At 41.5% G+C, this 17,859-nt stretch overlaps 1 protein-coding gene across 2 annotated transcripts in view; it reads left to right on the top strand.

Moving 5' to 3' along the window:
* Nucleotides 1-2,723: 2,723 nt before the first annotated feature.
* Nucleotides 2,724-17,859, top strand: part of PDCD6IP (programmed cell death 6 interacting protein) — a 47,390-nt gene continuing 32,254 nt past the window's right edge. Inside the window, exons 1-3 of one of the 2 annotated variants that reach the window (XM_080675709.1) lie at nucleotides 2,724-3,094; nucleotides 12,895-12,949; nucleotides 14,291-14,360. In XM_080675709.1, coding sequence (XP_080531835.1) covers nucleotides 2,886-3,094; nucleotides 12,895-12,949; nucleotides 14,291-14,360 — 334 coding nt within the window. In that variant the 5' untranslated portion in view covers nucleotides 2,724-2,885. The remainder of the gene's footprint in view (nucleotides 3,095-12,894; nucleotides 12,950-14,290; nucleotides 14,361-17,859) is intronic. The other variant, XM_080675708.1, reaches the window with a different exon arrangement.

The following is a 17,859-nucleotide window of genomic DNA, read 5'->3' on the forward strand; positions in this document are numbered from 1 at the left end:
ACTTCATACTACATCTCATCAAGAGATACAATATCAGAGTGATGCAAAGGATGGCCTTTTAAAATTGCATAATGTCACTATTGCTTAAATGCCATTTATAGCTTTCTTTGCTTTATTCTACAATACAAATTCTTTAAGTTGGCATACAAGGTTCTGAAGGATTTAATGCTGGCTAATGTTAGGTCTGATTCAGCCTTTTTGCTTTATGGAATAGGGACGGAGGTCATTTCTTCCATCTGAGAGGAGATATCAAGATCATATGGGGATGGGATTTAATTGTAGTTGGCTGAAACACTGCACAGATTCCTCGTGGTTGGAATAAGGGGTTGCAATAGCATGATTTCCCCAAGACTGGTTTGGTGAAAGCTGGAAAGCGGTCCTGAAGGAAAGATGAAAAATGACGCAGAATACGTGAGCCAAAAATGAGGATGAGGAACAGGAATGTTAATGGTCCTATGAAGGGAAGTAGCCAGGTATACCCATTTATATTTTTTGGCCAGTAGTCCCATGAAGTCGATTGACGTTCCCTAATCTTTGTGGCCCTTTCTGTTAATTTTTGGGTGGCATCCCTAACTAGGCCAGACTGATTGACATCTTCCAGAAAGAGGCATAGACTCACTTTCTCCGCAGTTAGGAGGTCTAGTCCTCTCTGATTTTGGAGGGTGACAGTCGCTAGTGAGTCTATCTAATCCTGAATTTGAACTAAACTTTTGGCAATTTCTTCTAGGCTTTTCTGTAGGTCCTGAGACAGAAGTTCAAAAGTTCACAGGTAGGATCGGGCCTAAATGGGCAGTCAGACATCCCTCTCACAATCCAGGACTGCTGGCTCCCAACTGCTCGCCTGCCTGCCTTCCTGATTGCCCCTAACCGCTTCTGCCTGCCAGCCTAATCAACCCCTAACCACTCCCCTGCCAGCCTGATTGATGCCTAACTGCTCCCCTGCCAGCCTGTTTGCCCCTAACAACCCTCCCCTGCAGGCCTGGTCACCCCTAACTACCCTCCCCTGCAGGCCTTGGTCCCCCCCAACTGCCCTTCCCTGCAGGCCCGGTTACTCCCAACTTCCCTCCTCTGTCGGCCTAGTCACCCTTAACTGCCCTCCCCTGTAGGCTTGATCACTCCCAATTGCCCTCCCTTGCAGGCCTGGTCCCTCCCAACTGCCCTCCCCTGCTGGCCATCTTGTGTCCACATGGGGGCATTCATCTTGTGTGGAGTGACAGTCAATTTGCATATTATTCTTTTATTAGATAGGATTAGATAGGATAGAGGCCTGGTGCACTGGTGGGGGCTGGCTGGTTTGCCCTGAAGGGTGTCCCGGATTAGGGTGGGGGTTCCCTTGGGGCATGGGGTGGCCTGGGTGAGGGGCCTGTGGTGGTTTGCAGGCCGGTCACGGCCCCTGGTGACCCAAGCAGAGGCCCTGGTATCTGGGATTTATTTATCTTCTATAATTGAAACTTTGTAGCCTTGAGCGGAGCCAAGCCTCCTGCTTGCTGGGTAGCCACAGGCATTTTTGTTGGAATTTATTTATCTTCTATAATTGAAACTTTGTAGCCATAAGCGAAGGCCAAGGCAGGCCAGGGCAGGCAGAAAGCTTGGCTTCCTCCATTGCCGGGGAAACCCAAGCCTCCTGCTCTCTCTGTGGCCGTAGCCATCTTAGTTGGGTTAATTTGCATACCTGCTCCTGATTGGCTGGTGGGTATAGTGGAGGTATGGTCAATTTGCATATTACTCTTTTATTAGCTAGGATTATATAGGAGGATTAGGTTATTATATAGGTTTTCTGGAAAACCAGATGGGCTGAGCCCCAAAATGGCACCAGCCTACAGGGATGGGGAGGCAGAGATTTCAAAGGACTCTAAGTGGGCTTTTTCAGCTGGGAATTCTCTGGGCAGGTCTAGATCTTGCGTAAATCCGAGAGGAAAATTACTGGTCTTAGCAAATGAATGTGGTCTAAGCTAAAGGAAATGTCAGTTGCAAAATGATCTAAAAGTTAAGTTTCCCAGAGGGAGAGGGTTTCAATTTGATTATTTGATCAGACCTAACAGCTTACTCTTCCAACGTTATTTCATTCCATTCTTTACTTGCTTTTTAGGTTTTCCCCACAGTGTTGGCTTCACCTCCCTGCACCTGGGAAGTGCTACCTCCAAGGGCCTCTGCACTTGCTGCCCCTTGCTCTGGGAAGCTCTCCCTTGCCACTACTCTCCTTGCCATTTCCCCCTTCTTCCAATGTCAGGCATCTTATCAAACTGGTCATTTTACCTTTGCCTTTTCAGGAAAGCCTTCTCTAACTTATCTTGTTTAAATTAGGTTCTTCCAAGGGATCCTAATATCCCACATCCCAAGAATCCTGATTTTTGTTTCATGAAACTCTTTTTTGGTCACTTTAGCATTTGAGTCCTTACCTGAAGTGTGAATGGTAAGGACCTTGCTTCCTAGGCTTACCGTGCACTCAGTACTTGTGCACAGCAGCCGGGAATGAAGTACCATAGGTCTTGCCCAGGTCGCCGCAAACTCTAACAGGACCTCCCCGAGTTGTTTGAGTGAAGGAATGAATGGTTACTTTTACATGAAAGCGTTTGTCCACCCGTCGCGGCGACGAGGAAGCCCAGGATTCCACCCGATAAGAAAGCCAAGATTTCCTCGCGCAGCCCAGGCCCGTTTGGGCCCAGGTGAGCTGAGCCACCGCCCAGACGCCCTCACGTGACAGCGAGCGGCACGCGGACGGCGCCTGCGCGCGATCTCCCGGAAGTGGCCGGACCGAAGCGCAAGCGGAGCGCTAGTCCGTCAACCGGTGGGTCCGCCAGTCCGCCAGCCCGGTACTCGGCACTCCTCAGCCTCGTCGCTGTCCCGCAGTTTCTTTGGCCGGAACGGCGACGGAGGAGCTCGCCATGGCGACGTTCATCTCGGTACAGCTGAAAAAGACCTCGGAGGTGGACCTGGCCAAACCGCTGGTGAAGTTCATCCAGCAGACGTACCCGAGCGGCGGGGAGGAGCAGGCCCAGTACTGCCGCGCGGCCGAGGAGCTCAGCAAGCTTCGCCGCGCCGCGCTCGGCCGCCCGCTGGACAAGCACGAGGGCGCGCTGGAGACGCTCTTGAGGTGGGCCTGGGGCCGGGCTCGGGCCGTCTGCAGCCTGCCGCCCCCTCCTTCCTCCTCCTTTCCTACTTCCCTCCCTCACACCCTGGGCCCAGACCCGGCCGCCCCGCTGGCCTGTTGGGGCGCGTAGGTGTGGTCTGCATTCCTTCCTGGTGAGCAGGAGCCGCCCCACTGGCTGCCGCTGGCTCTGCCCGGGCTCGGGGGATCGGTCCTGCCGGTTCGCCGCAGCCCTCGGTCCTCCCGCCTCGGAGGATCGGATATCTCGGAGGAACCGTCTGCCGCGTACTGATCCATCTCTCTCGCTACATTTACTCAGAACTAGTTTTCTTTCCATTTTTTTTTTTGGTGGGGAGGAATGTCTTTAACTAAAGACTCTCCTCCCCCCACCCCCTTTTTTGTATTTCTTGGCCAGATTTCAATTTCAAAATAGAGGTTGCTTGAGGGTTGTAGGAGAATTGGGACACTGTGGATAAATGTCTGTTACTTATTACATTGTCCACTTGAAATGAGCCATCTTCCTAAGTTCCTCATAATCAAATGACAGATGGAAAATTCCAAAGGTTAGGAGCTACCGTTCTTTGAAATTACACGTGAGTGACATAATAGAAGGTGCAAGAGAAATAGCTTAAAATCACTTGGTTAAAAAAATAAAATCACTTTGTTCACAAGCAGGTATGCACACCATGGAGTAAATTTGTTATTTTACAAATGCTTATTGAGCTGTGCTATCTTTAATGAGAGCTCTTTTTGCAGTTAGAATAACAGAACATTTCTAGGGCACTTTAAAGTTAAAATATCTCTTTCGCCTAATCTTATTTTCTACGTGTAACACGTTCTCCTTGTTTAACAGGGCAAACACAGCTGTATTAGGTTGTAAGTACAAGCCCAGGTTAAACCAGCTGATTTGTTCTGAGAAGTCCAGTCATATTGCTTCCTTAGCTGTAGGGATCACTGGATAGCGTCTTGCCTCCATGTTGATTCCTTCGTAGCTGAGCTTTGTTCCTGTACTGGGAGAGATGGCCACCGGTGGGTCTACTGTAATTACAGAGTCATTACACTCAGGATCTTACATACGAGCGTGCCTTTTCTCCTTAGCTCTGGTGGAAGGCCCTGGGAAGCTCCTCTGTTTGGGTTGGCGTGTGCCCATTTATGATGGTGGTTAAATGCGCTAATTTAATTGCCAGTCACTCAGGGGTTTAATTTCTCCATCCCCCATGGATCAAAGCAATAGAGAATGAGGAAGACCTGGTTCCCCCAAAAGGAAGATACTGAATAGATTGCTTAGAGAGATGATGATCTCTTGGTGTCAGTTTTAAAGAGAATACTGTTGGGCTGTAATGATCATTAATTTGATATTTAATATGAGCATTAAAAAAAAAAAGTTAATGCCATAGCTGGTTTGGCTCAGTGGATAGAGCGTCGGCCTGCCGACTGAAGGGTCCCGGGTTCGATTCCAGTCAAGGGCACATGCCTGGGTTTCGGGCTCCGTCCCCAGTGGGGGGCGTTCAGGAGGCAGCGGATTGATGCTTCTCTCTCATCATTGATATTTCTATCTCTCTCTCCCTCTTCCCTTCCTCTCTGAAATGGATAAAAGTATATTTTAAAAAATTAATAAAAAAATGTTAACCTAGGAATACTTAGGCATCCTTTAGAATTAACAAACTTTAACAAAAATTTCCAAAGCAATTTTTATGTAGTCATGCAGAGCATTCAGTGCGGGTTTTCCATTAGTAATATTAAAAAAACATGGGTATAATGAACACTACGATAACAATCTTCTTGAATAGAGTGTTTATTTTGGTACCAACCCTTAAGGAGCTTGGAGTTTTCAGTGACAATTGATGCACGGATTTAAGACTAACAAGAAAGAATGAATAGTGGATTGTGGTACGGTTAGGGTTCTGGTGTGAACTTTAAACCTTCATTCATTTGTTTATCCCTTTATTCTTTTCCCAGGCATAAATGTGAAAACTGTTCCTAGGTACAGGGCTGTTGCATAAATAGCCTCCTTGAAACTAACCATGTTTCTTCAGTCTCCGTTATATTGTCCTCTCCTCGCTCATTTATTATCAACTACTTTTTTTTCCCCCCCTCTCACTTCTTACTCTTCTAGTGGGGTTAGGATAAGTTAATAGATATACTACAGGCTATTACATTTTATAATGGAGATCTGTACAAAAGTTTTTTGGGTATATATCTGTAAAAATCAAACATTTGTGAGATATGTATTCCAAACAAAATATCGTTTAATAATTATGTTGGATAATTGTGTAAATAACATTAATTTACATATTTTTAACTTAATGAACTTTTAAATACAATTTTCAGAAAGGAGGGGTTAAGCTAATTCCTAAAGAATAGAAGCTAGCTTGATTAGTACTGGTACACTGCTCTACAAATAGGCCCAGTGATGGAGCTGCCTTTTTATTATTACTCACATGGAGATATTCCAGTAAAATTTCCTAAAATACACATTTATGTGTATTATGTTGAGAATGAGTGTCATCCTGTATAAAGTGGCTTTAACTAAAAATTGATTAGAAGAGCCTTGATCAATGGTGAACTTGAGGGTGATCAGATGGGAATCCTGTATTATAATTTTTTGTGTGTGTGGGGGGGAGAGGAAGCTCCAGTGTTCATGTCTTTTGTGGTGATTAGTATTTTTAGAGAGAAAGCTTGTGGTCTCTTTCCATGAAAAAGTTTGGTTGTCAGCTTTCTGAAATTTTATTGGGGAATTGAATGTTGGGATCTCAACAATCATGTATGCAGTCTTTTATACCATCTATTTTTAGTGTGGCACTTGTATTAGCTTTGGATTCAGCTGCATGTGGTAGATCTCAAGTTATCAGGGAATTAAATTATGATTTTACTAGTGACCTGGTGCACGAAATTCGTGCACATTAAAAGGGGATTAATTAGAGGAAATAATTTAATATTGCTATTTGCCCTTTCTCTATAATAGAAGTGTCAGAGATGAAAGAAAATTAGTAAAATGTATATGAAAACCTTCCTCCTGTCAGAGTCTGGGACACATTACGGGACCCAGAGTCAAGTCCCTGCCCACCCACATGCACCTCAAAATCGTGTGAGTCCCAGACCTGGCCAGCCCCCCCCCCCCCCCCCCCGCCATTGGGCTAGATCCAGATCCCGGCCAGTCCCACCCTTGTCAAGCCCTGCCGGGCAGGGGGCGTAGTGTCAGGTCCCCTGGCCCGGCGCCAGGATGGGGGGCGTGGCCTGAAGTCTCCCAGCTCGGATGGGGGGGGGGGCGCGTGCCTTGAGCTCCTCCATCAAGCCCCGCCAGGTGGGGGACACAGCCTGAGACCCCCTGTCAAGTCCAGCTGGGTGGGGGGCATGGCCTGAGGTCCCCCGTCAAGCCCTGCTGGGTGGGGCGCGGCCTGAGTTCCCCTGACCCAGCACTGGGGGTGCACCTTGAGGTCCCCCGTCAAGCCCCGCTGGGTGGGGGGCATGGCCTGAAGTCCCCTGTCAAGGCCAGCCAGGCAGGGGGGCTCAGCCTCAGGTCTCCTGGCCCGGTAATGGGGCGGGGGGAGCTGCCTGAGGTCCCCTGTGAAACCCCGCTGGGTGGGGGGTGCAGTCTGAGGTCCCCTGGCCTGGTGCTGGGGTGGGGGGCGTGGCCTGAGGTCCCCTGTCAAGCCCCATGGGGGCGGGTGAGGGTGTAGTCTCAGGTCCCTGCTGATTGCTCGTTAAGGCTCCTTATGGGAACTTGGCCTCAGTTGTGGGTGCAGCCATCTTTGTGACGGAGTGATGGTCAATTAGCATATTCCCCTCTTTATTAGATAGGATTCCTGTGTAAACAGTTGGTAGAGAGGTAGTTCTGATAGTCCAGGGCTGGTTTAGTGATTCTGTGAAGTTCATCAGGCTCAGGCTCCATCCAGCTTTCCACTCTATACAACCTAGAATCCTTTTCCTCAGGGTCCAGACAGCAGTCATACCCAAGTTTAAGATAGCAGGAAGGGAGAAAGGAGATAGTGCGGAAACTGCCCCACAATACCCTGCTCATATGTCATTGGCCATTATGTATGTCTACATCTCATGGAAGGGTAGGATAAGAAAAGGAATTTTTATTAAAGGCAGCCGCATACCCAGCTAAAATTTGGGTTTTGTTGGTAAGGAAGGAGGAGAGAGAATGATGTTGACAGCTTTCCTAACCAAAGCTTCTCAATACCCATCCTCTCCACTTAGCTGTGCTTGATATCCCTAACATTTCCTGTAAGTCTGCTCTCCGAATAGAGGCTCTGGTAGTCAAAGGTTTCAGAGAGTTTTCCACTGCACTTTCTCTTCCCAGCCTCATTGAAATCCTGTCTTCAGTGGTACCTCATGTTTCTTAATTCAGATTCTTGTTGGCTTCTCTGACATGATTTGACTTATATTTTGTTAGCTCCCTGCCCTCCAGGCAGTTAGATTTTCAGCTTTATCTGCTTCATTCACTTTTTACCTTTTACAAAATTTCACTGAAACCTCTTGTATGCTGTTGTGCCCTTTCCCATTCTTCTTTGTGCATTTATATCTTTTTAATTTTAATTAATTTTTTAGCCCTAGCCAGTTTGACTCAATGGATAGAGTGTCGGCCTGTGGACTGAAGGGTCCCGGGTTTGATTCTGGTCAAGGGCACATGCCCAGGTTGCCAGCTCGATCCCCAGTGCGGGGCATGCAGGAGGCAGCCTATCAATGATTCTCTCTCATCATTGATGTTTCTATCTTTCTCTCCCTCTCCCTTCCTCTCTGAAATCAATAAAATATATTTAAAAAAAGAAACCACAACACTAAAAAAAATAAAAAATAAAAAATATTTAGTGGCATTTTGGGAGAGAGTGGAAAAGGGTGTTTTTTTCAGATCTCTTTGTTTAAGTGAGTAGGGTGTCTGCATTTTCAACTCTCCACAGTGGTTGCATCAATATCCATTTCCAGTAGCAGGTATATGTGAGTTTTTTATTCTTCCATGTCCATCCTAATACTCACTGGTTAATAATTCAAATTAATTGTTTTTTTTTTGCTATACTGATGGATGAGAGATGGTAGTACCTTGTTTTAGGTCGCAGTGCCCTGATTTCTCAGAGGTCCAGCATCTTATATTTACTGGTCACTTTAGTTTCTTTTTCTGTGAATTGCCTGTTTTTGTTTTTTCTCTGCTCATTTTCTAGGTTGCTAGTTTTTTCCTTACTAATTTTTAGGAGTTATTTACCTTTTCTGGCTATCCCTTCCCCTTAATGAATATTGCAAATATATCTCTGTTTCTTGTCTCTTAATTGTATTTATGTTGTCTTTAGTCACACAGAAGTTCTTGCAAAATGTTTTATTCTTCTTATAATCTGTTTTTATAATTTTTTTCTTGTTCCTAATGTTATGAATGTGTTATATATGATTTTTCCCCTTGATCAGATTTGTTAAAGGTTTGTAGCCACCTCTTTTTTTAAGAAAACATATTTTTATTGATTTCAGAGAGGAAGGGAGAGGGAGAGAGAGATAGAAACATCATTGATGAGAGAAAATCATTGATTGGCTGCCCCCTCTGCAAACCCTGTACTGGAGATCGTCTGCAACCTGGGCATGTGCCCTGACCCAGAATCAAACCACGACCTCCAGTGTGACTTCCTGGTTCACAGGTTGATGCTCAACCACTGAGCGATCTCTTTTTAAACACTAAGTCTAGTTTTATTTTAGGACTGTATGTTTTTTTCTGAGTCTGCTTTTGGCTGTATCCAGCTGGTTTTGATATATAGTACTCTCATTGATGTTTTTAATAATTTGTAATTTTTAGTTCTGTTTTCATTAACTTGAGTCATTTATATAGATTTTGTAAATTTCTAAATAGATTTGTCTGTCATCCTTTTGTGGTTTAAAATTTAGTTTTGTTGTATTATGGAAATAACTTTTCATTTGAAAAATAAAGTTGATGGAACTAGACTCACGATTTCTGAAGTTTTTTTCAAGCACTAGTGCTTTATAGATCAGGAAAGAAAATATTGCAGTTCCATTTTGCTTACATTCTGATTGTTGGTTTGGGGGTGAAGATGCTGAGATAATGTTAGCACTAATGATGTTAGTGTGTTAATCAAATAATGTGGAGGATGCAAAGATATACACACACCTTATCCCTCTTACATCTTTGTTTTTCTCCATAGTACTTACCACTACCTACTATACTATATTTTAACTTACGTTGTTTGTTTCCCACCGTCACCCCCAAAACTTTTAGAACATTCCAATTTCCTAAAACTGTGTTTGTTGCATAGTAAGCTCTTAGTATATATTTGTTGGATGAATGAATGAGGAAAGGCTTCTTTGATGACATGTCAGCCTAGATAAGAAAGGTGGGAAATTGTGATGGGAAAAGTTTCCAGGTACAGAGGGGAAAAAAAAAGTAAAAAAGTGTGTGAAAGCTTAGGGCCAAGAGAGAGCACAGACTTTAGTGACTATAATGCATAGTGAATATTCTGAGATGAGGTTGAGAGTGTTGAATGATGGCCAGGTAATGCCAGACCTTGTCACATTTTTGGATACAGTTTTAAAAATAATGGGACTTCATTATAGGTTTGAGCACTTAACACTTCAGTGTTTGTTTCCTAAGTACAAGAATACTCTCCTATATAATAACCACAGTACAACTTTCAAAATCAGGAAATTAACATTGATTGAATATTACCATTTAATTCATAGAATTCATTAAAATTTTGTTTATTCTCCCAGTAATGTTTATAGGTTCAGGATCCTGCATTGCTTTTATTTTTTATTTTATTTTTTAAAAGGAATCCACTTTTTAAAAATTTTTTATTGATTTTTTTACAGAGAGGAAGGAGAGGGATAGAGAGTTAGAAACATCGATGAGAGAGAAACATGGATCAGCTGCCTCCTGCACACTCCCCACTGGGGATGTGCCTGCAACCAAGGTACATGCCCTTGACCAGAATCGAACCTGGGACCCTTCAGTCTGCAGGCCAACGCTCTATCCATCGAGCCAAACTGGTTTCGACCCTGCATTGCTTTTAATTGTTATCTCTCTAGTTAGTTCTCTAATCTGGAACAGTTCCTCTATTTTTCCTTGTTTTTCCCAGCCTTAACATTTTTGAAGAGTGCAGGGTAGTTACTTTGTAGAACGTTGCTCAATAGGGTTTTGTCTCATATTTTTTCCTGATTCATGCATTTTGGGCAGTAGTACCACCAAAGTGATGCTGTGTTATTTTCAGTGCATATCAGGAAGAACACTATTTGATTTGTCCTGTTGCTGGTAATGTTAACTTTCATCACTTAAGATGGTATTTCCCAGGTTTCTTAACCTTACAATTAATAAGTGTGTTGTATTAATTAGTAAGTATTTTGTGGGAAGATACTTTGAGACTATGTATGCAATATCCTATTTCCATCAAACTTGTTTTAGTATCATTGATGACTCTTACCTGAATCAGGCATTGTATTCTGAAAGGTGTCAGATGATGATTTTCCTAACTCCATTATTCTACATTTATTATTTGGCATTGTACAGTAGGGTAGAGCTTTTCCTGTTCATTTGTTTATATTATATACTTCAGAATAATGATCTTATTTTCCTGAATGGGTTATGATTTGTTATTTTATTTAAATTTTTCTAGACTTGGCTAGTGGGAACCCCTTAAAGCTAGTTCCTGTGTCCTTTTGACATGTTCTCATAATTTTTTAAATACTTCTTAACTTTCTGGCATAGCAAGATGTTTTAGGCTTGAATCTTCAGTTTTCTCAGTCTCAGCCATGGAATCACTCACATGTCTAAGGAGCACTGGCTCCTTTTAATGGAGAGCATTATTTGGGCATTAGGTTTACTTATTGCTTCTGGACCCCCTCAACATACACATTTAGGAAATATACACACATACACCCCCTACACCTGTTTTTTGTATTTTTCTACTATATTAAAAAATAAGTTCACGCCGAAACTGGTTTGGCTCAGTGGATAGAGCGTCGGCCTGCGGACTGAGGGGTCCCGGGTTCGATTCCGGTCAAGGGCATGTACCTTGGTTGCGGGCACGTCCCCAATAGGGGGTGTGCAGGAGGCAGCTGATCGATGTTTCTCTCTCATCGATGTTTCTAGCTCTCTATCCCTCTCCCTTCCTCTCTGTGGAAAATCAATAAAATATATTAAAAAAAAAAAAGATTTCTTTAAAAAAAAAAAAAAATAAGTTCACATTGATACCTCCAATTCCAGTCCAAAGCCACAGAATTTATTCTCCCTTTAATAGTAACTCCTTTCTCTGATATTTAGAAGTCTGATTCCTGTTATCTTCAGTGCATTTACTTAACTGTTCAGTTCTTCCTGTTTGTAACCAAACTTATGGCTGTGCCAGCCAATAACTTGATCTCAGGCACGTTGCCCTTCCTCAAAAAACTGACCTCAGAAATAACCATTGGAAAGATAGCCCTCATGAAGGGGTGGAGGGTTAGGAGATGATAAGGGAAGGGGGAAATATTAGAGGCCCGTTAGAACGCTTACCTTTGGATACCTCCTCATCCCTTTTGCTAGCTCAAAGGTCATACTGATGAGGGGAAAGACTGCTTATGTGTATATATATGTATATATATATGTATATATATATTTTTATTGATTTCAGAGAGGAAGGGAGAGGTAGAGATAGAAACATCAATGAGGAGAGAGAATTATTGATTGGCTGCTTCCTGCATGCCTCACACTGGGCATGTGCCCTTGACCAGAATCGAACCTGGGGTACCCTTAATCGCAGGCTGAAGCTCTATCCACTGAGCCATATCAGCTAGGGCTAGACTGCTTCATATTTGAAGATCATTCTGGCTGCTCTGTAGAGAATACATTGAAAAGAATGAGGAAGGCCCTGACTCAGTTGGTTGGAGTGTTGTCTGATACACCAAAAGGTTGCAGGTTTGGTCCCCAGTTGGGGGGCACTTACAGGAGGCAACCGATCAATGTTTCTCTTTCACATCGATGTTTCTCTCTCTCTCTCTCTCTCTCTCTCTCTCTCTCTCTCTCTCACTTTCAAAAAAATCAATGAAAACATCCTTGGGTGAGGATTAAAAAAAAAAAAAAAAAAGGAAAGAATGAGAAAGGAGAAAATGAGACAGGTTGACCAGGAAACTTGGATTAGACTACCTTGAAGGGAGGTAGTAGCTTTGATGAATTTTGTGGCAGTGGTGCAGATGGACAGAAGTACGCATACCCAAAACACATTTAAATATGTATTTTTATTGATTTCAGAGAGGAAGAAAGAGGGAGAAGGAGATAGAAACAGTTATGATGAGAGAGAATCATTGATTGGCTGCCTCCTTCACGCCCCCTACTGGAAATAGAACCCGCAACCAGGGCATGTGCCCTTGACTGGAATTGAACCTGGGACCCTTCAGTCCACAGGTTGACGCTCTATCCACTGAGCCAAACCAGCTAGGGCCCCAAAACATATTTAAAAGTTGGCAAACCTGTTCTTACTGAGAAGTTTACCAGAGATGTTAATTTGCTCAATGGATATAACCAGTTATCCTAATAAGAAATAGTATTTTAAGAAATATTTTGGTTTTTCTGTTTAGATATTTGCCTATAGGTAATAATAGTTGATAAGTATTTTTCTTTGGAGGGAGGATGAGTTTTTGTTCAGTTTTTTCATTGCATGCATTTAGCTCTTGGTTTACACGTTAAAAGATTACGTTCAGAAACTTCAAAATGGCTGATTAATTTGTGGGCCACTCAAGGTAAGTGTGAATAATGTTAGTGTACTCTTTCACCAGTTGTATTTACATAAATGTGCATAATATTTAACTCTGCTAATTTTAACTTTTGCTCTGTGCTTTAGATATTATGATCAGATTTGTTCCATTGAACCTAAGTTCCCATTTTCTGAAAATCAGGTAAGTCATTTGTTTAATTTGTAAAGTTATATGATAATGGCAAGTCACCCATTTCCTCCCACTCATGGTATCATTTTATTAAAATAAATGGTACCTGTTTACTACCTTTAGGTTTTTAATACAAATTAGTTTAGGCCCATCTGATACAAATTTATGTCTTTTTGAAGAATGTTTCCTAGAATTCTATTCATGTCATTCCTCAGTAACTTCTGTATATATATTTAACTGCATTTTATGTCCACTATTGACTGATTAATCGAGTGTTCTTAACTTTGGCTTTTACAGAATTAAGAGAGAAACTATAATTCAGGAAGTATTAGTTTTAGTTTATGTACTTTAAAAAAGTATGTGTGTGTTTGGGGTGGGAGGTGGGTGGACAGGGAAAAGGGGTGGTGGTAGATCAGTGGTTGGCAAACTGTGGCTCGCGAGCCACATGCGGCTCTTTGGCCCCTTGAGTGTGGCTCTTCCACAAAATACCACAGCCTGGGCGAGTCTATTTTGAAGAAGGGGCATTAGAAGAAGTTTAAGTTTAAAAAATTTGGCTCTCAAAAGAAATTTCAATCGCTGTACTGTTGCTATTTGGCTCTGTTGACTAATGAGTTTGCCGACCACTGTGGTAGATGAACCAAAAAAGGCAAAAGGCTAAAAACTGGTGATAGGTATATTGGGGGTTCGTTATGTTATTCTCTCTTAGTTTTGTGTATATTGAAAATAACCTAGCGTTAAAAAGTTAGATTGCAACACATAATTTAAAAGAAGCTAACTTCTTTTAAATCGTCATATGCAGAATATTTTAGAAGCATGAGATGCAGTGTTTTAAAATTTATGACGGAAACTCTTTGTTCATGTATAACATGCATACAGAAAAGTGAAAGAAAATAGTGTATAGCTTGAATCTTCATAAAGTGAATATACATGTATAACAACTACCCAAATCAAGAAGTAGATTATCTTATGCCATCCACCAAAGATAAACATTCTCTTACTTTTGTCATCATGGAATAGTTTTTATTTTATCTTCTGGGAATCCATTTGACAATGAAGTTCATATTCTCTTCAATCCATTGTGTGTTTACAAAGATGAATAAGATTGTGTGTTTTGAAGAAGACAATATGTGTACAATTACTGAAGCAGAGTGACCAATTGAAATAACTTAGTGCCAGTATTTTACTTAAAAAAAAAATTATGGCCAAGAAAGGAAAAGGAGTTGGTTGGTTAGAGAAGATAATGTTTTAGATAGGTTGAAGCTTTTGTCTTTTTCCTCATTGTGAATTTTTCTCTGAAAGAGACTTAATGAGGTTCAAGAAGGTAACATATTTTTTTGTTTTCTCTTTATCAAGATCTGCTTGACATTTACCTGGAAAGATGCTTTTGATAAAGGTTCACTTTTTGGAGGGTCTGTAAAGTTGGGTATGTAATTTTTTAATAATAAATGATGGGAAACTTAGTCTAAACACTTCGTTTTAGGTTTTTAAAATTGCTCTTGTAATGATTCTTTTTAAATAAGAAACATTTCTACATTTTCTTTTTTTTTCAACATCAACTTTTAATGCAATTTAAAAAATTTTGTAGAGAGTCTATGCCTTGCCAGGCACTGTCCTAGTTATAAAAGTGAATAAGGCAGTTGTATTCACACGGATTGGGAAGAAAGTTGATCAGCCTATGAACAAAGGGGAGCATGGATGAGGAAGTTAATTCTGCCTGTTGAAAGTAAGCAATGTTTGAGTTAGCCTTTGAAGGATGAATTTGGTTTTTCCAGATAGAAAATAACATTATAGATAGAACATTTTAATCAAAGGTCAGAAGAGTGAGGCTTTTTTATCTGCTGCTCAGCATATAACCTCTCTGTGCCTTAATTTTCTCATCTGTGTGAAGTAGGAAATAGTACTGTTTATCTCATTGGGTTCTGGTGTGGATTAAATGAGTGAATTAATGTAAAGTCCTTAGAACAGTGCTCAGTAAATATGAGCTACAATGAATATTAATATTACATATAACCATATATATGTTATATATACTACATATGTATTATAGAATATATGCTATGTACTATTACATAACAGTTTTATTCACTATAAATTACATCCAATACATGTTAGTATAATACTAAACATTGTTAAGGCTTGAAACCATAGGTTGAGTTGAGGGTTATGGAGGGAGAAGACATTGGAAAGTAGATTGTGAAGTTGTAAATAGTATACTCATGAGTTTTGTACTCTTCCTTCTTACATATATTTTTTAAAAAATATATTTTTATTGATCTCAGATAGGAAGGGAGAGGGAGAGAGAGACAGAAACATCAACGATGAGAGAGAATGATTGATCGGCTGCCTCCCACACACCCCTCACTGGGGACCAAGCCACAACTGGGCATGTGCCCTTGACCGGAATCAAACCTGGGACCCTTCAGTCCGCAGACTGACGCTCTATCCACTGAGCCAAACCGGCTAGGGCTCTTCTTACATATTAATAGCTAACATTTATTGAGTACATATTCCATCCAGGCACTGAATTCCCCAGGAGCCTAATGAGGAAAGGCACTGTTATTAACAGTTGAGCAAACTAATTTAGAAAGATTAAATGACTTTCTAAGGTTATAGGGCAGGGATTTAATGAAGCCAGATATGAATCCAGAAAGCCTAACTCCTGAAACTAGGGAAAAACTGACCAGTTAAGTGTCTTGTGAGAGTCATTATGGATGAAATGCGATAAGTGTATGTGGGTCAGAGGAGAAGGGGTGGGATTGAGAGACACTTCAGAGGTGAAACTGACTGGATCTACTATTAGAGGAAAGAGTAGGAATTAAGGATGGATGCTAATTAAGATTTATAACTTGGTTTGACCTGTTAATTTATTCCTTTCAATAGATAGGTTGAGTTTGAGTTTTCTGTGTTATGTCTGGTAGAAACTTTTCTTTGGCATTTGGAAAAAATGGATTTAAAGCTCAAAAGAGGTAGATTTGGGAACAATTACCACTAAATGATAACAAATTTATCCCCTCTGGTAGAGTATAGATTGGGAAAAGTGTGAAAGCCAGAGCTAGAGAATACGACATTCAGGGGAAATAGTGGAAGAGATTCCTGAAAACGAGGCTGAGAAAAAGCTTTCAGATCTCAGGGGAAACAGGGCAGAATAGAGACATTGACCTGAATGCCAGAAGAGTTTCAACGACCATGTAGTCCAGTGGCTCCTGAACCTGGTTGCACATTAGAATTACCTGGGGGAAATATTAAAGATACAGGTATATCTTTAAAGGTAAAGTTACAGAATGCCAGATGTGATAGGAAGATATTTCAAGGTGAGGCACTGGAATCAGTATCTTTGAAATTATCTCCTGGTGACTGATGTTCATCCAGGTTGGAACATTATTGACAGTCATTATAGTAGGGGTCAAGTCATGTAAGGTTGGAGAAGTCACTGGATTTGGCAACGAAAGAAGTTTCGCTAGGGCCATGCTGCAGGAGCCAAATTGCATCAGGTTGTGAGCTGGACCAGAAGCAATGAAATGGAAACAGCAACTATGGGTTGTTTATTTCGGAAAACTTGGGGTAAAGATTTGGGAGTAAAGGGAGCATTATGCTGAGAGAGAGGCAAGGCAAAGAAGAGGATTTTTAGTGATATTGCGACAAGCAAATTAGTAGGTTGAGAATAAGGAGCAGATGGTAAGAGAACTATATGATAATTAGTAAGATAGGTTAAATGATGAACCAAGTTCCTGGAAGAAGTGGGAGGCAAAAACAAAAGCTTAAAGCAGGAAGTAGTTCATCAAGGTATTTGTAGTAGTAAATATTGGAGTTAAATGTCCTTTAGTAATGTCTTGATTAATTAAAGCATGGGCTACTCATTCATTAGAATATTGTGTAATTTTATATTCTAAGAATGATAATGTAAATATATATTTGACATTTAAAGGTATCGCCTCGGAATATTGAGTAAAAGGCCTATTACAGGTCAGAGCTGCTGCATTTTTATTAACAGTGGGTAACTCTGGGAGGTGTAACATTTGGTGATTTTTATTTTCTTTTGTAGTTTTTAAAAACTATTTTAAGTTTTAGAAAAACTATATAATCAAGCTGTTTTCATTTTGAAAGGCTTTGTGTGAAAAAGAAGAGGACAGCTTGGCCGGCGTGGCTCAGTGGTTGAGCGTCGACCTCTGAACCAGGAGGTCACGGTTAGATTCCCAGTCAGGGCAAATGCCGGGGTTGTGGGCTTGATCCCCAATAGGGGGTGTGCAGGAGGTAGTTGATCAATGATTCTCTTTCCTCATTGATGTTTTTATCTCTCTCTCCATCTTCCTTCCTCTCTGAAATCAATAAAAAAAAAAAAAATATATATATATATATATATATATATATATATATATATATATATATAAAAGAGCACAGGTTAAAATGGGGAGGAGTTGAATATTAAGAAAAAGAGCTATTTGAAGGAAGGAGAATTGAATATTTATTTAAAAAAAAATCACCTGATTTGTGTTTAGGTCTGATAGGAGAGATCATAAAGGAAAAAAGATAAGATTTAATTATAAGGAAAAAAAGTTTTCACAAAGTATTTTATACATAGGAAATCCTATATAATAAAAGGCTGATATGCAAATTGTCACCTTGGGAGTTCAACTGGGAGACAGGGAGTTCGATCGCTTTCTATGATGTGTGCTGACCACCAGGGGGTGGCATGGAACATGGCGGGCGACCAGTGGCGGCAGTGGGGTGCTGAGGAAGTGGGGGAAAGAGGAGACAGGGAGGCCAGGAGGCAGGGAGGCAGGGAACCACGTGGTGGCTGCGCAAGAGGTGGCTTCACGAGCAGGTGGTGAGGGAAGGAGGAGGCACGGAGGCGGGGAGGAGGGGAACCTGATTGGCCCTGATTGCTGGCCAGGCCTAGGGACCTACCCATGCATGAATTTCGT

Source organism: Plecotus auritus, assembly GCF_963455305.1.
Source record: "Plecotus auritus genome assembly, chromosome: 6".
NCBI lineage: Eukaryota > Metazoa > Chordata > Mammalia > Chiroptera > Vespertilionidae > Plecotus > Plecotus auritus.